Source organism: Thunnus maccoyii, chromosome 16 (assembly GCF_910596095.1).
Source record: "Thunnus maccoyii chromosome 16, fThuMac1.1, whole genome shotgun sequence".
NCBI classification, from domain to species: Eukaryota; Metazoa; Chordata; class Actinopteri; order Scombriformes; family Scombridae; genus Thunnus; species Thunnus maccoyii.
Genome location: NC_056548.1, coordinates 10,902,307 through 10,922,958, shown reverse-complemented (window position 1 = coordinate 10,922,958; position 20,652 = coordinate 10,902,307). Strand labels below are relative to the sequence as shown.

Below are 20,652 nucleotides of genomic sequence, written 5' to 3'. Positions count from 1 at the left end.
TCTTAACTGTGTAAACTTAAGGTTTATCCAAATTACAAAGAGATATTTCTGGCCTCTAGTGCTGTGTAGCCATACAGACAGTATTAGTTTTGGGCTCACAGCATTGAAAAATGACATTTAAAAGATTCAACAGCAATATCTCCTTCCAGAGTCATCATTACTCTCACCATTGAATAATAAATTAATGCAGAAATAGCAAATGACAACGTAATATACGTCATACCTTTATCAAAAACTGAGACCCTTTGTTGGTAATGTATTGACTACATATCCGTTAGGTGGAGTGGAGCAGAAGGACCCAAATACAGGAGACTGTAGGCAGACCAAAGCTGAAGAATAATGTCTTTATTCTAGGCTCAGGTACAGGCAAAGTAAAACTGGATAAACAGAGCAGAACAAAGTAGAGCAAACTGAACAAAGGATCCAACAAAACTGAACCGAAAACCAGCACTTAAATACAAACTGCACTAATGAAACAACAAGCAACAGGTGGCAAGATGCAAGGGCAGGCTGGGAGCTGATTGGCTGGGGAAGACACAGGGAGCAGGGCAGGTCTGGAGGGAAGAGCAGGCTGGGAAAAAAGAAAAAAAACATAAAAGGCAATAGCTGCTCTAGGCTTAGTACACATCAAAAACAGAACTTCATCCATGAGCCAAATAAAAGTCCACAATATAACCATGCACAATCCTCTTCATATATAAACTGTCATTCATTAAACTGTCTTGGAATTACATAAATATAACTTAAAGTGCACAAGTCACACTGAGCAAACACAGCAAACCAATCTCAGCACTACATCACCTTCTACAAGGACTAAAAGACAGCTGCAGCTCTGAATAACATAACAAGTGTTTCAGTTCACTTGAGCACTTAGTTCTAATGAGAATCAAAGTAGAAAGTTTCTCAAGTGGTCCTTAAATATAATTTATAACTTCTTATCTGTCCTACTTCCTATTCAGTCCAGTCTTAAATGGGCAGAAACGTCTGAAGGCATCTAGTGGACTGGTGGAGTGACATAGAGCCATACTGGGACAGAACCATAAGTAGTGTGGAGACTGTACTGATATGTTGCCATATCACCCTCCCCCTTATTGTGATGATTTACTGACATGATAAGAGCTTTAAAGTAGAGGCCCTGTTTTGAAGATAGTTTTATTTTTTTTTTAAATTAATTCAGTTTTGTGCTGAGGTTATATGTTGTATATTCTTGTATTAATTAGTTTTACTACACAACAAAGTATTATAGGTAGTATAACAGCACAGAAAACTGTAGACAGTACATAGATTAGGAGGAACTGGGTCATGGGGCCCATCATCTGTTTCTGCCTGGGGTACTGAGCCGTCTCCATAGCAACCAGAAAGACCCGCAGAGGGGAGTGGTGCTGTTAAGGTTTTGGAGGAAAGTCTTTTGTTTAGGGTGTTTTCAAATCTTTTTTTTCCACTTTAATAACCGCATAGCTAGATAACGTTAGATCATAAATAAAAACACCGTTTCCTGTTTCCCGACCGGTCGGTAATCACTTCCGCTGCCGTTGCTGCGACACGGGACATCAACAGGAATGGCGGACAAGGAGAAACGCCGGACCGGGGTGACTCCTCCTGGGTTGTCCGAAGGGAAAGCCACAAAATCGGACAGCGACAGGGAGTTTCTGTCGCAGGCTGGAGTCGGAGAGCTGCTCCGCGGGGCGATCCTGAAGATGGTCGAGGCCAGGTCGGATGATCCCATCGGGTTCCTGGCCGACCACTTCTGCAACCTCGCCTCCGTGACAGAGACCACCGGCGGCACAGCTGGATGCGGCGATGGAGAGCATCTGATCAACGGCCCGATGAGCGCAGGCGCGCCGGAGCAGCAGCATCTCAACCGGGCTCTGTGGCACCTGCGGCTGGCGCACCACTCTCAGAGGTCTGGGTGCATTTCAGAGCCAAACCCTTTCGATACGAATGTTAATATAAAAACTATCAAATCCTCCTATATGAGATAATACATATATTCTTTCACCGTGCTAACGTAGTCACTTAAATAATCCAGGCTTAATTATTCAACTACTCATTATTTTGCTTATTAATGCAAATGAATGTCTGTTTTACTGAAGCTCATTCTCTCTGTTGCTTTGTTGCAGCCTCTTTTTCTTGTCACTGTGAAAAACATAGTGATAGTTTTAATCAATATATGATTATAGGCACGATATGCATGCCATACAGTAACTCATATTGTAGGCCTACATTGACTGAAACAGGCAATTCTGTGATGCACTGTGTACTGCATAATTTTATAGACAATGACAATGATAAAGTGCAACATTCAGCATTTATTCTGCATTCAACAGAGTAGTTCTACGAGAAAGCAGAATCTTTCCAGTGAAAATGTCTGCAGCAAGGGCAACAATAACTCTGTGTCTTTAGTAATAACTCTCATCTTAATATCTTAATCTTAACTGTGTAAATTTAAGGTTTATCCAAATTACAAAAGGAGATATTTCTGGCCTCTAGTGCTGTTTAGCCATACAGGCATTATTGGTTTGGGGCTCACAGCATTGAAAAATTACATTTAAAAGATTCAACAGCAACATCTCCTTCCAGAGTCATCATTTCTTTCACCATTGAATAATAAATTAATGCAAAAATAGCAAATGACAATGTAATATATGTCATACCTTTATCAAACTGAGATACTTTGTACTATAGTGTATTGACTACATATCACAGTATTATACTAGTGTGGAGACTGTACTGATAGATTGCCATATCATCCCTCCCCTGTTAAAATTTACCCATTAGTACAATGTAGTTGAGCCCAGCAGAAATTAATAGGAATATAATGGAAGATGAAGTTTTCCCTGCTGCACACTAACCAATGACTTGCTTTTCCTTCCTCACTCTAAACCCAGATCTGCCTTCAGCAACAACGTCCGTGTAGCCTATGACCTCCTAAACCTCACTGGCCCGCGTAGACGTCCAGATGACGTTCCTGATGGCCCCTGCACTGACAGCCCCACAGGAGGAGGAGGTGGAGGGGTAAGAGGAGGCCTCTATACACAGACTCTGCAGTGCCTGTGCAGTGAGGGCGGAGTCCCTGCCTCCACCTCCGCTCCGCTCCTCCGTCGCCTGAATTGCCAAGACCACGAGGCCGTCCCTTATGATGTCTTCCGTCACGGTGTGCTCACGTGTGCGGTTTTCTCAGACTACATCCGGCAGGCTCAGAGGCTTTACGCTGAGGTGTGCTGCCCAGACGAAGGGCCTGCCTTGCGGGCACTGTGCCTGGCTGTGCTGGGGACCCTAAAGGAAGCACTGGAGACTTCACAGGGTTGTGATGCAAACTGCTGTGTTAATGCTAATACCAAAGCCAATTCCTGTCTGGAGGCCAACGTGAAGGCTATTCGCTACCTGGAGGCCAGTGCCAAGATCTCTCCCTACCAGCTGGCCCAGGCCATGTCTGGAGCACAGACGCGGGGCCTGGGTGGCAACATGGACGCAAAGGAGTTTGAGAATGCAGCAGCAGAGCTCTTCATCACTCGAGTAAAAGTCGTGTCCTAGCTTTCCTCTCTGTTTTCTCATAATTTTTGAAAGTACAGCACACTACAGTATATCCTAGAATAAATAATTACCTTATGTGCACCTTCTCTTACCTCTAACTCAAATCTACTGTTGCCCAAATGAAAAGTTGCCACAAAACACTTATTGAACCCAATAATTCCATTATTTGAAGAATGGCACTCATGTAAAACATACTGTTTGTTGTCTGTTATTGAACTTATTAAAGTGGAAAAGATGAGAAATCGACATCTGCTGTGACTTAGCAAGCAGTTATTGTGCTGTGTGAAGGACAAAGAGTTCCTTGTGTAGACTCTATTTATTAGAGATAGTTTCCATTGCTGTTCAGCCCTTTGCCATGAAATGCTCTGATTAGAAAGTAACACCCTGTCCTAAATACAACAGCCCTGCAATAAATCCTACTTTTTAATCTTATAAATTTCAGGTTTTGTTGAGACTCACAGAGAGGTACTGATTCAACTCTGTGGTCTTGGATTGTATTGCATTATACCAATGGTGTTTCTCATGTTTTGTTATCACCTGATAACAGAAATAGTTGCCCAGTTGTATTTGAAAATCAGATACTAACCCTGTACTATCCTGATCCTGACATGTTGGGAAGCCCAATGTGAGTTTTACTTATTTCAGCTGTCTTGCATTTGTATGCCTTTATGGCTTTGCACCTCACCGTATGTTTGCTTTCTGCAAACTAATCTCAAACACTGAGCAGTTTTTGTTATTCCAAAGAATAACTGATTTTTTATGGCAATTGATAACACTGAGTACAACAAAAAATATATATTAACAAAAATCAATAGTGTATGTAAGCATATATTTGCTTTAGCAGTTTGTACATGCTGATAGTTTGTGTTTTAAGTCTTGGCAGTGCTGGTATATTTGCAACTGATTGTCCACAAACAAAGCAAAGAGCACAGTAGGCTTAACTTTCAACTACTTGAGTTTATGAGTCATGGTCATATGAGTTTAAGAGGGATGTGAATAATTAAACATGTCTGACATGTAAAACTGTGCCCGAAACATTATCTCAACCACTACTTATACTCAACTATCTTCACTACTTGTAACCACTAGATGGCAGCATCATTCTTGGTGGTTACTAAAGAGCAGACACAGACCCAAGGAACTCAGAGAGGGTGGAGTACTGGAGTTTAATATAAAAACATGAATGAACCTGTCAAATTATACAGTAGAATATAAATTTTTTTGAGTTTATCAAACAGACAGGATTAAAGGATGGGTTCACAATCTTTCAAGTTTATCTTAAAACAACAGTCAGGCTCCCACATGAATGCTGAAACAGTTTTTTCTTGCAGTAATCATTCCTCCTGTTCATACCGGCCATTAGGAGATCCTTTCATAATGCACTTACAGTGTAAGTGATGGGGGCAAAATCCACAAGCCTCATTCTGTGCAAAAATATATTTAAAAGTTTATCTGAAGCTAATATGAAGCTTCAGATTTTAGTGCCAAAGTTTTTTTTTTTACTATTCTTCCACTGCAGCTCAACAGGGAAACCCTGTCCAAGGAAACACAATGAGAGAATTTGATTCTAAAAAGACCATAAATGTGGCAGACGTCCACTTGATATGAATAATTCAGACTGCTGAAGCCACATATAAGCTTCAGATAAACTTTTAAATGCATTTTTGCACAAAATGACTGTGGACACACTGTGGATTTTATTTGTCCCCCATCACTTACACTGAAAGAGCATTTGAAGGGGATCTCTTAGTAGCCAGTATGAACAGGAGGAATGATTACAGCGAAAAAAAACTCTTTCAGTGTCCGTATGGGCACCTGACTGTTGTTTTAAGACACACTTGAAAATTTGTGAACGTATCTTTTAATGGCTTCAATCTCTGGTCAACACTCCGAAGCAAAAGGTGGCGGTAATGCGCCTAATAACGCTCGATGGCAGCAACCCTTAAAACCAAATAGAAGAAGAAGAACCCGGAAGTAGTTGGACATGGACACCAGGGTTGTTTTGAAGCATTTTTCTTCCACTATAACTTAATGTCTAGCTTGCTGCCTCCTGGTTGAACTTGTCAAAATGGAGGAAGAGGAGCAGCTGCGGTCTGTCATGTTCCTGATGACATACATGCTGCTGAAGCGCAGGAGAGACATAAACAACGCCCACATTCAGAGGCGCAGTGAGATTCAAAGACGCATCCGACATCGGCAGTACTTCTTCCAAAGGCAGAGGAGGATGCTGATGGTCAGTCCCTCCTTCTCTGTCTCACATCTGCATCTCCCCCCCAAAAAAACTTTAGACAGCTGTGATCACAGTCATATGACCAATGCTGTCTACAGCTATACATATTGCTGTTTATATTATATTAACATACAACATGCATAGAGGTTATAGTAAGAACACTTTCTGCGCGTATAATATCTAATCGCTATTTTTTTGGATTGCAAAACAACATTTTCCGCTAGACTTATTCATTTTTGTCAGTCAGAGGCCTCCCAAAAATGTACATCATGTCAACACAGCTTGACCAGGTGCATTTTTACTAAGAAACAGTAAAGATAAAGTAAAGCCAAGACATAGGATTTACAGCTCTTTCCAAAAAGGGACTGATTGAATAAAAACAGCAAAAGACATGCAAATATGTTTGGACAGCTTTCCTGTTTGCACTGTGAGCAATAATAGAGATATCGTTCAGAGCTGCAACAATTAATCGATTAGTCAATTTTGATAATGTTTCATTTTGTGTCATTGTAAAAAAATAAAAAATACCAAAAATCTCTGGTTCCAGCTCCTTAAATTTGAATATTTTTGGATTTATTTAGTCTGCTATGACAATATACAGAATATCTTTGGGTCTTTGGGTTATGGACTGTTGATTGGGAACAAATAAGATATTTGAGGTTGCACCTTGTGCTGTGGGGAAATAGGGATTGACATTTTTCACCATGTTCTAATATTTTATAGGCCAAACAACCAATCTGTTGATTTAATTATTAGTTGCAGTGCTAATATTGTTTATTATAAGGTTACATAATGAGGTTTATTGCATTTACATGGGTGGATCACTATGATAAAAAATGATCAGGTAGAATTTGTCCTCATAATATCTGCTGTGGCCAGAGAAACCAAACAATATTTTCCCATATAAGAGAAAACGTGTGAAATGCTGGAAATGACAAAAGCATTGTAATAAATTCGAACAGTGGTTTTAACAAATTGTCATTGAGTGACTAGAGGGATAAAAATTAGTGAATTAACCTAAAGAAAATCAGTTTTATTTTATTCTGGATCATCTTCTCCCCAGATGATGATAGCAGGAGGCACCCACTCCAACGTCCGCATCCGCACACGTCCCTGGACCACAACTCCAAGCACCGATTGGTGGGAGCGGGTGGTGATGACAGAATTCCAGCCCTCTGATTGGCTGGATAAGTTCCGGATGAGCCGGGAGACGTTCTTCTACCTCTGTGACAAGCTGCGGCCACGTCTGGCTCGCCAGGACACCAGCTTCCGCCTGGCGCTGCCGGTGGAGAAACGTGTAGCTGTGGCTCTGTGGCGTCTAGCATCGAACATCGAGTACCGCACCATCAGCACCCTCTTTGGTGTGGGGAAGTCCACTGTGTGCAGGTGTGTTAGAGACATGTGTCATGCCATCGTGGCGCTCCTCAGCGCTGTCTACCTGCGGCCCCCCAATGAGCAGGAGCTGGAGGATTCAGCCCAGCTATTCTTGTCCCACTGGGGCTTCCCTCACTGCGCCGCTGCTATAGTAACGCTCCACACGGCTATCATCACCCCATCAAGCAACGCGTCCGACTATGCCAACCCTGCTGGCTGGCTCTCAGTGCTGTCTCAGGTGGAGAAGGCACCTATGTATGCTTGTGTAAATACATGCCCGTTAGTTGTCCCACATCACATTTTGACTGTTTGTCTTTGGTGTTTCAGGTGGCTGTTAGTGGGCGGGGGCAATTCTGGGATGTATGTGCCAGTTTCCCAGGAGGGACGGACCCAGCTGACATCTTACAGAACTCATCCCTGTGGGCCACAGCTGCGGAAGGTGGACTGTCACCTGCCCCACCACCTATCTTCATGGGAAAACCACTTGGGTAAAGTTAAGCCAAATGCATGACAGTTTACTTACAGTAAATAACATATTTCAGACATTTAAAGATCAAGGAGAAGAACTTTTGCACACCTATAGATCGACAGGTGCGTTGGAGAAGACCATGGGCCGACTAAAGTAGAACAAAGAACTCCTGCACACTGTCTTCTTCGCTTGCAGTTATAAAAGATTTTTTGGGAATGTTTGGGGGAGTTTCTTATTTTTTATCTTCAATGTCTTCACTTACAATTAAAGATTTATTGAGAATGTTTCGGTACACAGACCTTCATCAGATGAAAGTCGGTGTACCGAAATGTTGTTCCCAATAAATCTTTAATTGTAAGTGAAGAAGATATTTAAAGATAATGAGAACAACTCCCCGACACTGTCTCGCTCACAGTTGGAATATTCATTTTTATACAATGTTTCGATCTGTTTGACCTTCATCAGGTATAATACCTATTATGTAGCTTATTCCAGCAGTAAGGGAGACAATGTGTGGCCATTTTTCTAATTTTTATTCAAGTTGTGTTTTCCTCCGATGCACCCGTCTTATATTCAGGTATGCAGAGACTTTTTTCAGTTTTTAAGGATACAATATACTAATTTCTACCTTAAGGGAATAAGTGTAGTCTTTTCCCTCCTTTCCATTTGTTTGTCGGGTTTGCATCCAGCCTTTGTCACTCATCTGTCTACCTGAAATAGCATCTAACTTAAAGGCTAGGTAACCACCATCAGTTAAATCTCTACAGTTGTTAAAGAGGACTGTAACATGATGGCTTGATGCACATAAGGTTTGAACAAGTGGGTGGTGAAAGTTAAATCTGGGACTGATATCTATTTACCATCTGTTCAAAAGGAGCAAAGTGGCGATTTAAAAGCTGTGTCATGCTTTATGGAAATGGTGTTTTGAAAGCCTTGATAATTTTGTTCATCTTGCTTAGAAATTCTCATTACAGGGAACAAATTGATATATTTTTGGATGTAATTAAACAGCTTATATTCCTGTAGTATTATAAATTTGCACACCAGACAATTTCAGCATTGATATTTCATAGGGAAACATCTTTCTTATATGTTTTTTTTAATCAACAAAAAGAACAGGCTATGGAAAGCTGAGGTGAAATGGCAGTTATGTTAAGTCAATCAGAAGGACTTCACATGCCTGACTATGACAGACATTGTACCTTCATTTATTTCCAATTATACATTTAGGACATCCACACACTACACAGTTTTAAGCCTGATTATAACCCTGTTTTGCCAGTTTTTCAAAATCTTGCGGACTCTGCAATGACAAAAGGAATGAGCACACATCTTGTGGTGTACAGGCATTTGGGAATCAAATCTCTGCCTCTTAATTGAACATAAAGCCTGCGGTTGCTGTCACAATCCTATCAAACATGTTTAATTTTTACATATCTATCTACACTATCTATTCAATCTGAAAGTCTTAGTGTGTTATTTTACTCAAGTGACTGAAAACCATCTGTTGTGTCCAGGTATGTGCTGCTCGGGGAGGCCTGCTACCCGCTCCAGAGCTGGCTGATGAAGGCCTATCCTGAAGAGAAAGGCAGAAGGGCAAGTCACGCAGCGCTGACGGAGCCACAGCGCCTTTTTAATCGGCGGCTCGCCAGAGCGCTTCGTGTGTCCGAGGAGGCGCTGCTGAGGCTGAGGGCACGCTGGCAGTGCCTGAGCAAAAGGAATGACTGTGGGCTGGATGTGGTACCCACGATGATCCTGGCCTGCTGCATTCTGCACAACATGTGCGAGTCTCACGGGGACACCTTCAAGGCAGAGTGGCAGGTGGAGGTAGCCGAGGCAGAGAGCCCTCAACCCAGCCACAAGCCGCTCATCTCAACCAACATGGACCAAAGTCATGCTGAGGAGATCCGACGCCTCTTCTGTGACTACTTTGAGCAGCAGAGTAATTGAGAATGGTTCTTAAACATGAGGACTAATGTTACTGAAATTCTTGTAAACATTTGTACTTGTACTATTATATTTTAGCCCCACAAGTAGCATGGCTGTCCCTTTGGGATGGCAACATAACTCTGTCGTTCAGTTATTCCAGTATTAACCAGTATCTTAATGCTAACTGTAGTCATGGCAATGTTAACATTAAATATCAAGGCATATGTAAGCCTAAATGCACCTAAAATTGAAAATGTAAAGCTTAGACTAATCAAAAATAGAGAAAAATACACCACTCACCCAGTATCAGATTAGCTGAGGTGCTGGAGCTAAAAAATATCAAACTGAATGAAAAAAAAAAGCATTTGCACCCTCAAATCTGTGCAAGAATCTTTTTAATTTGCGAGACCTTCTTCAAGGCATGAACAGGTATCAAGTGAACACAGCAGTATGAAGGGCTGAGCTCTCGCTGGCATAACCTCCTGTTAACATCACCCCCTCTATGAAGAGCAATCTGCTCTATGCCCTGGAACCTAAGGGAGGAAATGGGGTGTGAATGGTTATTAAAGTGACACGCTAAGGGACAGTTCATATCTTTGCGTCTTATGGAACTTTTGTGTTCAGTTGGCACAGGGGTAATTTCCCTGTTTAAGAAGAGCCAGAACAGTCCATTTATGAATTAGGCAATATGTTGGCTCTAACCAATTTATAATGCAGGTTAGGTCCTCTTTTATAAACAAGTAGGTACTGTAAAATTTGTGTATTCAATGTGCTTAGTGTTTCTTGGCTGTCTCTATAGACACTGCTGCATTCACTTGCTACCTGTTTATGCCTTGAGGAGGATATCTGACTGAAAGCTTAGGCTAATAAAGATAGGCCATATCTGACCATGTAGACCTCTGCCTGTTAGGCTGAGTGAGATGTACTAAAATCATAATACATCAATAGAAAAACACATCTGATTTAGGGGGGACTATGTCAGTACTCTGCTGCCACCATCTGGTCAAATGTTACATGTTTTACCCCACTTGTGGTAAGAATTAAAGAGTAGCTATATTGCCCTTTTCCCAATTTTGTATTCATCAAACAATTTTGTTTTCAATTATGTAATAACAGGCTGCTTTTTCTATTTATCATGACCCTGTGCTTGTTTTTTTGTACATTATTTGTGTAATGCACCACGTCATAAAGCTCCAAGTTTTATTTAAAGTAAGATTGGTGTGCATGGTTTTCTTTTATTGATGATTTTTATTACCTAGTTCTTGAGCTTGTATTAGTTTCTGCATGCAACTGTAGTCTAAGAGTATGACCACAAGATGTCACTGGTATCACAGTCCAAGTGCGGCCACAGACCTCGTTTATCATTCCTCTTGGTCTGACGCTTCATGCATTATACTGCAGGTTATTGATGGAGTGATGGAGAGTGCTCATTTCAACCTATTCTGCCTTGATGGACAGTTGATATTGTTGAAAGATCTTCTTCTGCAATGCAGATTATTAATTTAGCACTGATCTCAAATCCAGTGCTTAGGATTTATAGAGAAGTACAAAAAACAGCTCTTTCCCAATGCATATATAGTGACGGTTTTGCATCTCATGGACCTCTAACTTGAGCGTTCACTTGAGAGAGTCAGATCCCAACCCAAAGACCCCGCCTCGTTCAGTCAATTGGTCTGTCACAAACTTGTTTCATGCAATCCTCCGTCTGTCACTCAACACCACTGATTCTCCTCCTCCTTGCTTGGCATCACACTAGTGCGTGTGTGTGTGTATATGTGTGTGTATATGTGCGTGTATGTGCCCACCTTATTCCAGGGACGAGCCATTCTGAGAGCCAGCTGTTTGCTGTGAACTCATTTCTGGCAACAACAACAAAAAATAAAAAAGCAGCTAAACCGGCACGCATTTTTTATCCCTTCTTTCAGGCTGTGATTGTAGCTTATATACATAGATATATTCACCGTCAAAATGGTTCAGGATGTGATGGGGTGCTGTCCTGCTATCGCTAGCTAGGCGGACAAATTCCTTCAACCCAGCCTGCTGTTTCAATCACTGCGGGTTGACACAGTAGCTTAGGCGTCGTTGAGGGAGCTAGCGCCCGTAGCCGTTGCGTCTAATTTAGCCAACGTTAGCTAATGTAACGTTAGTTAGTTAAAACGGTCGCATTGCTGCGGCGTGGATAGTGCAATAACGGTTATCACTCTAACGTTGGCTTACTGGCAAGGACTACGACTTCTTTTTCAGGTGTAAACGAGCTAGCTAACATTGGTGAGACTGCACAGATATCAACTGTTAACGGGTTTGGATGTCGCGACACTGCAGTTTTCAGCCACTTTTTGGCGGATTGTGAAGCTAGAATTGGACCACAGTGACGGACGAAAAGACAGGATTGGACCGCGCAGTGACAGAGCAGAGGGTTAATGATATACACCGGCTATTGAGTGGTTAAATCTGTAACAGTTTGCAGTCATTTTAATATTAGCTGTGTTGAGAAACGGGCGGGCAGAGCATCTCGGGGAGGCCCCTACCGTCTCCTGACTCCCTCCCCTGTCCGAGTCTCCCGTGATTTGCCGAGAACACCCGGGTGAAGTCGCAGTTGTTCTCGGCCGGGGGGGACAACTTGACAGCGAGGCCCCTAGCTAGTCTCCCCTCCCCCTCCCCCCAGTCCCGTCCACTCATCCGTCCAGCCCCGACAGACCACCTCCTCCTCCTCGCCCTGAGATCGAAGCGAGGACCGGGGGTTTTTTTTCGGGAGAAGCTGAAACCGTGGGCAAGCGTTGTCGTGGTCCCGTCTTAACCGGGCTGCCACAAGCAGAGGGGATGACTCTGGAGTCCATGATGGCTTGCTGCCTGAGCGAAGAGGCGAAGGAGTCGAAACGAATCAATGCAGAAATTGACAAACAACTGCGCCGAGACAAGCGAGACTCCAGGAGAGAGCTGAAATTACTTCTTCTCGGTATGTGGCATGCTAATCCTGAAATATCTTTTTTTTATTGTCATGTCTTGTGTCGTTATATGGAAAACTAGCCTCCTTTTGGGCCTTCTTGGCAATGCTAGCAAATATGCTACGAGTTAAGGCTGCTAGCTGGGAGCCTGGTTTCAGTATGAGAAACGTTATGGCATATTTATTTTTTCGAAATGCGTGGCTTGTTTTGTAGCTTGCTCAGTTAAAATTAGTAAACTGGCTTGTCGAGGTGCGTATCTGCATGAATTGGCCAGCCAGCGATACTGTCTCTTTATTCAAGTGTATGTATTGGCATTGGTGTGCAGACAACAGCTTATTTGGCATCGAAGTTACTAAGATGTCACCGTTTACAGGCCACCACATGCTAGTCAGTGGGCCAGTTTGATGTTATTGACTAGCCCCTCAAGCTAACCAGCCCCTGAACTGCCACCGTGGTTTCTTAGCTGATAGTGGTTAAAAGGTGAAGATGGTCTCTTTATAATAGAAGAATTAGCAGCTTTGGGGGCTGCTGTGCACTGTTGCTTTAAACCAGGTTGCATAACATTTGTACAACTGGATGGAGCTTCAGGTGCCTCAGCTAGACCTTGCTTGATTTGCATTCATTTATCAGTATTTTTTTTTTTTTTAGTGTGCACCCAGTGTCACAAATCTACCCGTCCATTAGCCAAGGATACTGAGGGATTTGCCCCCTCATCTTGGAGTCTAGCTGAGTAGGTTAGCTATTTATATAGCTGGTGTGTGGGCAGGTGGGAGCTGCTGTTGAATAAGTTGGCCTGTACTGCATTGATTCATAGTTCTGTGGAAACAAAGAGGAACAATAGGGCATGTTTTATCACAAATGTACTTGCATCCCTTTCAGGAAAAATTTAATGTGTATACATGCATCTTGTAGCCGCCTAACTTCTAACTGGGTGCGTACGATGTGACCCCACCACTCAGTTAAAACAACAGATAAGTGTGAAACCTCTTTGAAGAAAAAAAAGCAGGTGTCCATTTTTAGGACAATTAGAATTATCTAGGTTGCATCCTTAGTTTCAAAACGTTTGCTCTCATTTCTCGCCCACCAAAAGCAGCCCTGGTTATTTGACATGTGTGTCTCCTTTCATTTCCCTGCTGAATACCTCAGCTCAGAGAAGTAGGCCATACCACAGCCATATCGTCGATGGGACGTATTCTATCCTGTGTCATACATTTTATCCGCCGTAAAACTCTTTTCTACCTGGCTGCCAGGGTGAGCAGGTGAAAAGGGGTGTTTGTGTTTGCGCAGAGGATATGAAATGTACTGCAGTCATATTTCTCTTGCCAGATGATGGATGAAGAGTTGATCAGTTACGTTCTATCTCCACTCTAGCTTGAGTGTCTGTTTATCACCAGTTCACTAAGTGTTTTTGTTGCTGTCTAAGTATTTCCAGTATCGGCCAGATTTTGACATCAAGTATAAAAAAAAAAAAAACATGTAAAGTGTCAGTGTGACAGACATAAAGAAAGAAAGCAAGAGCTGCAGTCGGTCATGCTGTAAGTGGCCCATCCTGTGTGAGTTAAGGCTGTCAGTGGACGCCTGGATAAGGACGTGTAAGGCAGGATTAGTCCAGGTCTTAATAGGCTTGGTTAAACACATCCGCTGCTCAGACTTTGAGATGTCACTGACTCCTATTATCCCCTGGCATTATTCTCAGGCACCACGGCTCGCAGTGAGCTGCCTGCCTCTCCATACCTTGCTGGAGGAAGAAGGAGATCTCTGTGTCTGAATATTTAACTATCAAGTGTATTTTAAAGGAGAGGAATATTGAGCTCGGACAGTTTGTCCATCTCAGTAGATGGTTGTGGAAGTTGGTCTGCCATTAGCTACCTCACAGTTCGGTGCATATACAGAAGATTGGTTGTTTATTTCATGTAAGCCTGCAGCCATGTACCCAACAACTCCTGTCTACGTATGCACAGTTTTAGTTGTACATAATGTGTCACTGGAGACTGCTGTAGCTTCTGTGATTAAATATTTTAGTGTGGAGGCATGAAGGTGGTGTAAGCCTATTCACATCTGGTGTTGTGATACTTGAAGATGTCTGAACTCACTATTGAATGATTGATGGAGAGCTGTCACAAAAAAATTTTTCATTATCCGTATTCCAACAATTATTTTTCTGATTAATTGTAAAATGCAAGAAAATACTGGAACAATCACAAATTTCCCATCTTAAAATGGCTCATTTTCTTACCAGTAAGCTATTAAGCTTGCAATGATATAAGACAGAGAAAAGCAGCAAATCCTCCCCTTTTGTGAGGCTGAAGTTTTTTTCAAAAAAATAATGACAATGATGAATCAATTATCAAAATAGTTGCCAGTGGTCTTTCTCTCAGCTTATCGATTTAATCTGATAATTGTTTCAGATCTAGACTGATGTAGCATTCCCCCAACAGTGTTTCTATCACTAATTCAGGTCCACCCTCCTTCAGTCTCGCTTTCCTTTCCTGGCAGGGTTTACTATACAGCCAGGGTGCATTGCCAGAATTGCAAAACACAAGACGAAACAACTGAGGTTTGGTTCGATTTTATGCCAGACAGAGACGTAAAGTTTCCAGACTGAGAATACAGTGTGGGTGAATGTTAGGGTTAGTTTTGTAGGTAAATGCTATAACTGCTTCAAGCTTAGCCACTTGGTCATAAAGTAACAGCACTGCCAAGGCTGCAGCAGTGCCCACAGTCTGGCTGCCTGTCACTGAGGGCCATATCAGGCCATACCGACAGCTTCCTGCTCCACAGAACAGTGGTTTGCCTCTACTTGGTCAAAACACAGTGGGCCAGGAGCTGTGGCCTTTGCTGCATCGGGTAAATGAACTGCTGGAGCGAGCGAACGGTCAGTAAAGTGAGATGGAAGGGCAAACGCTTCAGGGTTTCCCAAAGTGCTGACTGAGGTAAATTGTAAGCTCCCAGTCAAGCTGCAAGTGTACCAGTGGGCATTCACTTTTTAGGAAAATGTTGCCTCTACATGAAATCCGAGGAACAGAATGTCTGATGGTCAGTAAAACATCCCCGGCATTACGTCAGCATGGCATTTTTGGTCATCAGAGAATTTGTCAAGCACGGTATATGAGGGAAAAAAAGGGTCTGACGGGGGCAAAGTTGACTCAACTACTAAAATGTTGATGACTGCTTGATAACGCATCATCCCAGTTTAAAGGACAGTACAGTTTGCCAAAATGTTGTCAGTTGAATTGTTCTTGTTGATTCTCTCTGTTCCAGCAGAACATCTTGTTACCAGGTTAAGACATCCTTTAGGCGAACAGTCTGATTGAACCAGGAAGAGGATCAGGGGTTAGGCTCAAATGTTTATTGCTGACCTTGCTTCTCTTGCCAAGCCGTCTTATTTTGATCATATATGGCAATAGGGATCTTCTAGCTCTACTCCTCACTGATTTTGTGTGTGTGTGTCTGTGAGTGAGTGAGTACGGTACTTTTTCATGCCAGTGAATGTGGAGCTATGTGGATGATCAGTCATACTGAAATCCTCTTCATCATGGTCAGATCCAACACTTATAAGTATGGAAATCATTGTGAGAAAGGCGTTGCGTATGTCTAACAACGATATACAAGCGGATGTTTTTTTTTGTTTTTTTTACATAAACATTTTTGATAAAGATCCTGCTAGTAAGCATATGAAACCAAGATAGGTACTATGCAGTACATTTTACAGATGAAGAGAGAACTTATCAGATCTCTGCGGTGGGCAAATTATGTAATAGAGACACGTTTTCCAAATTACCTCAAACATATCCTGGTCATCTCTGTACAATCTGCAATTTCTTGTGACTTATTAGTCAGTGCACACAGATACTTGCATATTTGTGTTCAACTAATATCAGCCGATATATTTTGCCCCTGATGATTTCACTTTCACTTCAACTTTTTCTATGCATAGTTTTTTTTGGAGAATAGTTCAGAAAGTGTCTGAAAAAACAGATTTAAAATTGAAACACAAACAACCATGTTGTAGTTTTCTCAGCATGTGTGGTTGTAACTGTGGTTGCATCATTGTTATGAATGAAAATGTTTTGCTACCAGACAGTATTCAGTAGGATGCTTGTAAAACTTCGGATTTTATAGTAACATTAATGTCAGGAAAATCTTTTTTTTCTCAGGTTAAAGTGCTTCATTTATTCACATTACTTGCATGAATGACATAATGATGTTTTTATTACCAATGTTATCCAGACCTTCTCTCTGAGCATCTTTTAGGCTAGGTAAATTAATGCTGGTTACTTTTGTTTCAGATAAAACAGATTCTGTATGTCATGAATTACATGTGAGGCCTTGGAAAAACTGCAACTACTTTGTATGATAATTAAGATTGTGTAGAAATATCTGTTATGGACACGTTACACAAAATGAAATGATAAGGTGCTGTATGTAAGATCACATCTTGGAGACTCTAATGAAGCTTGATTGCTGTTCCTGGTCGTGTTTTATTCAGTATCTGTCTCACTCTATACAATTTCCAGTAACCGGTAAGGATTATTTAAAATTTGAACCGCAAATATAATGTTTTAAAAGTCTTGCTGTCATTCCAAGTTGCTTTAGGTCAAAAGGTCACCGATCACTTCACAAATCTTGAAGTCGTAGTGAAGTGAGCACACACACAGAGTATGTTCTGCATCATTAAACACAGCCGATGTCTCCATCCAGACTCCCTCTATATTTATGCTAGTTTGCGATAAATGCTCAGGTCTCAGACAGCCCTGTAAACACTGTTTCTTCTTTTTGACATGGTGTCTTTTACACAATTCCTCATATTGCTCATAGTGCTACAGATGAACACATACACACACACACACACACGCATGCACACACACACACGTTCCAAATGGGGTCATGGCTGGTTCTCCTGAGATATGGGGGTGAATGAGGCTAGATGGTGACTGTCCCACATACTGCTGCTACCCTGGTCCCCAGACAGGACAGGGACGTAGCTTGCCTTTCTGTTCACTGCCAGTTTCTTCCAGCCCCTCTCTGTGCTGACAGGGTGGCATGTTCATTCCTGTTTACTCCCACCAGCTGCTGTGTACAGTAAAGCCCACACTTCTCTCTGATCACACTTTCATCTTCTGTCACCTCATCTTTTAGTTTCAAGTTGGATTTGGTATGATAAGACTATTGACATACTTTTTTTTTTTTTGCAGAATGTTAGGCGTGTATTGTGGTTGTGAATTCTACAAAGGTTGGAAATCATCCAGCCACATGAATGGTCTATCGTGAGAGAAGCGTGCAAACCAAATGTGGATACATTTAAAGCAGTGTAGCAGAGATGCGTTAAGTACGGTTTCTGCCCATGTGTGGACATAAAGTGATGTTATCTCACAGAATTTCCATGATGAGATTCCCTAAAATAATTGCTATGGCTTAAGAAATAATGTCAATATCAAGGATTTGGCTGTTTTTAGTTAATAGCAGCCAAGCAGAGTGTATGTTTTTTGTAGACTAAAACACTGCTGCTGACTCCAAAATCTTTTTTAAAGCCTGTATTAGATTTTTTTTTTTTTTTTTGGCTCACCCACACCCACTCGAACAGAACAGCACTCAGCACATATTCACTGGTGAACAGACAAAGCCATCCTAAGGTGGACAGATGAAGGTTTTTGAATTTGCGAGTGTGTGTATTATGCGCAGTGCATGCTATAGTATGTATATTCAATTTACAGCTCCGACACCCACACACACATCCAGCACTCATCAGAGGCAGAGAGACATCAGCACAAAGCAGCAGTGTTTTACCCGGATCCTGACAGCAAAGCAACACATGTTAAAAATCTGCAAGAGAACTGAGAGAGAAAAAGCCCTCTTTCCTGTCTCTATATGCATGTGTCTGTGTGTGTTTGTTGAAGTCCTGTACTGTCTGCTCTGCATGGCCTAGGCCATTGCAAGGAAAAAAAAAAGGGAAGAAATGGGCCATCGCAGTGGAGGTAACATGCATGCCTTGAGGTTGACCACAGGATCTGTGTGTGTCCACAGTTGGTTAGGCAGCTGGTGTGTGTGTTGTGTAGCTCCAGGCTGCCTTGGCTCAATCCCTTACTTTAGGCGCCTGAAAGAGGCTAGTTTCCAAGATTAATTTAGTGAAGGATTGAGACCCACGCTACATTTTGGTTAGCCTTGTGACTGCCTGATTCATGTAGTATCCTTCCGGAGCGCTGATGATAAAATGCTAACACCTGGCTGATGGCAATTTCGAGGTTTTGATAATACTTTAACCTCTGATATATCTATGCAAATTTTCTCTCTCTGCTGAGATTGCGCTGCCTGAAAGACAGCTAAGATAAGCCAACAATGTTCATACCCATTGACCACTACATTTGTGTGTATTTGCATGCAGGTTCGCCATGATACTCCCCATCTCATGTTCATCGAAAGCTGTCACGGGCGTTGCGGGGGGGGCCGGGTTTAGCAGAGATTGCCCTGCTTGTGCACGAGGCCTTCTGTGGCCACTCGTGCCTGCATGTGAAGCCCAATGGAAGAATTATACGATACAAGCAGACAGTGTAAACAAAGCAGGCTCTGCAAACACACACACACACACGCACACAGACATAACTAGTGTTGCAACTGGGATCAACCAAAAGTGCTGTACCAAGACAGCAGTGTCAAGTACATCAGTTGTTGTGTCACAAGCTGACATCAGTCACGTTATGTAAAGGCTTATGAAAGCTAGCCTGGCAACAGAGGATACAGGTGAAGTGTTTGGCGTCTTTACATGATGGATAGCTGCTAGTATTTATATACTGTTTTTATTTCACTAGTTGTCCTGAATTTGGCTACGCAGAGCAAGTTTTAATATTGTGCTCATTGTCGTTGAGTTAGCTTTGATTGACACTTGACGCGCTGTTCCAAGAGACACAATAAAAGACCAGTGTTGGTGTGTGGGCTGTTATAGTGTGCCTTGCACTGTTGTATTGGGGCGTAATCCAAGCTCTCTTGTCTTTTCCTATCACACTCGTTCCTACCTAGAACAGAAAGCATTATCAAACCCAAGTAGTGTGTGAGCTATTAAAAGGTGACCTCCTTTTTCTAGGTCATTACCAAAAAAGAATGGATGGATTCTAGTTATGAATATCCAAAATTCTTGACAGAGAGGGATGAGAATGGAGAGGCATATTTCTAGCCTAAGGGAGGTTAGGAGGGGTTGTGACGAAAGGGAGGGGGGCGAGTGTGTAGTTGTGGGGGAGAGTTGGTGAGGGCAAGGAAATGGTTGTGGCTCGGGCTGGTACAATCTTGGGGAGGAAAAAAGGAAGACAGAGGCTCGTAGTGTGTTGTCTGGTGAAAGAGGGACACGACAGTTAAGAGAACACAGCGGAGGGAGATCTTGTGACGGGGTCACGAGAAATAAATCAGACATTAAGCTGGAGAGTGATCCTCTTGCTCCTTAGCTGAAGCAGTCTGCAGTCACTACTAGGACACTACCACTGCAGCCCAACACAAAGAACACACTCTGTACTTGACTCCTTTTGTTAGCAACACAATTACCATTTTATTAGGCCGACTACTTTGCAGGTACCGGTCTGTGGCATTCGCTGCAATGCACTGATTCATCCAGGAGAAACGAGGAAGATAAGACCTTTTCACTGTATCATAGAGTCTGTCCAGTCTCTGTTTTCCAAAATTGGACATTTAGTTGGAGGAGAAGATGGAGGAAGGTCCTTTTCCCCTTATGGAGTGAGTGTTGAAACCCAAATTTTGCATCACAAGTTAAGGCATATCGTTCCTGCATCAACAAAGACGCAGCTATCTCTCCCAACCCTTTTACAGTCCTCTGGTAACCCCCCTAATACTGACCTCAGACCAGCTTTTCCCCCCACAAAGTCTCTGTGGAGCCGAGGCCCTTCTTCTCTGTGGTACACCAAAAGATGAAGAGCACAGAGCAAGCCTGAGGGGCTCACAGTTATATTTACTGTCTGCTACGAAAGAGAGGAGAGAGAAGGGGCGGATGGGGGGGGGGGGGGGGATTTAAAAAAAGAAGAAGAGAAAAAAAAAACACAGGAATGAAAAAGAGAGGGAGACAGAGGAGGGGTTGCCATGGTAACGGAAATATGGCTGCTCTTCAAAAACCTTGAATGTAGGTGGTGGTGAGATGAGTGTATGTGTGTGTTTTTTTTTCCTCCTCGTCT

At 42.4% G+C, this 20,652-nt stretch overlaps 3 protein-coding genes across 4 annotated transcripts in view; all 3 read left to right on the top strand.

Annotated features, from left to right (window-relative positions):
* The first annotated feature begins 1,374 nt into the window (after positions 1 to 1,374).
* Positions 1,375 to 3,780, top strand: tpgs1 (tubulin polyglutamylase complex subunit 1). The gene is made up of 2 exons (XM_042388461.1): positions 1,375 to 1,903; positions 2,889 to 3,780. The coding sequence occupies exons 1-2, from the start codon at positions 1,560 to 1,562 to the stop codon at positions 3,532 to 3,534; spliced, it is 990 nt and encodes a 329-aa protein (XP_042244395.1). The 5' UTR covers positions 1,375 to 1,559; the 3' UTR covers positions 3,535 to 3,780.
* Positions 3,781 to 5,410: 1,630 nt separating this feature from the next.
* On the top strand, positions 5,411 to 11,015 carry LOC121914022 (protein ALP1-like). Its single transcript, XM_042436960.1, has 4 exons — positions 5,411 to 5,767; positions 6,828 to 7,376; positions 7,466 to 7,626; positions 9,125 to 11,015. The coding sequence occupies exons 1-4, from the start codon at positions 5,603 to 5,605 to the stop codon at positions 9,555 to 9,557; spliced, it is 1,308 nt and encodes a 435-aa protein (XP_042292894.1). The 5' UTR covers positions 5,411 to 5,602; the 3' UTR covers positions 9,558 to 11,015.
* Positions 11,016 to 11,420: 405 nt separating this feature from the next.
* gna11b (guanine nucleotide binding protein (G protein), alpha 11b (Gq class)) overlaps positions 11,421 to 20,652 on the top strand; it is a 28,231-nt gene continuing 18,999 nt past the window's right edge. The window contains exon 1 of one of the 2 annotated variants that reach the window (XM_042436962.1): positions 11,421 to 12,492. In XM_042436962.1, coding sequence (XP_042292896.1) covers positions 12,357 to 12,492 — 136 coding nt within the window. In that variant the 5' untranslated portion in view covers positions 11,421 to 12,356. The remainder of the gene's footprint in view (positions 12,493 to 20,652) is intronic. The other variant, XM_042436961.1, reaches the window with a different exon arrangement.

What these genes read in the sequence shown, in the direction of transcription:
- tpgs1 (XM_042388461.1), top strand. Translation starts at nt 1,560, where the DNA reads ATGGCGGACAAGGAGAAACGCCGGACCGGGGTGACTCCTCCTGGGTTG. An exon ending in CTGGCGCACCACTCTCAGAG is followed by an intron (nt 1,904 to 2,888) that starts GTCTGGGTGCAT and finishes CTCTAAACCCAG; the next exon opens with ATCTGCCTTCAGCAACAACG.
- LOC121914022 (XM_042436960.1), top strand. Translation starts at nt 5,603, where the DNA reads ATGGAGGAAGAGGAGCAGCTGCGGTCTGTCATGTTCCTGATGACATAC. An exon ending in GGCTCTCAGTGCTGTCTCAG is followed by an intron (nt 7,377 to 7,465) that starts GTGGAGAAGGCA and finishes TTGGTGTTTCAG; the next exon opens with GTGGCTGTTAGTGGGCGGGG. An exon ending in TTCATGGGAAAACCACTTGG is followed by an intron (nt 7,627 to 9,124) that starts GTAAAGTTAAGC and finishes TGTTGTGTCCAG; the next exon opens with GTATGTGCTGCTCGGGGAGG.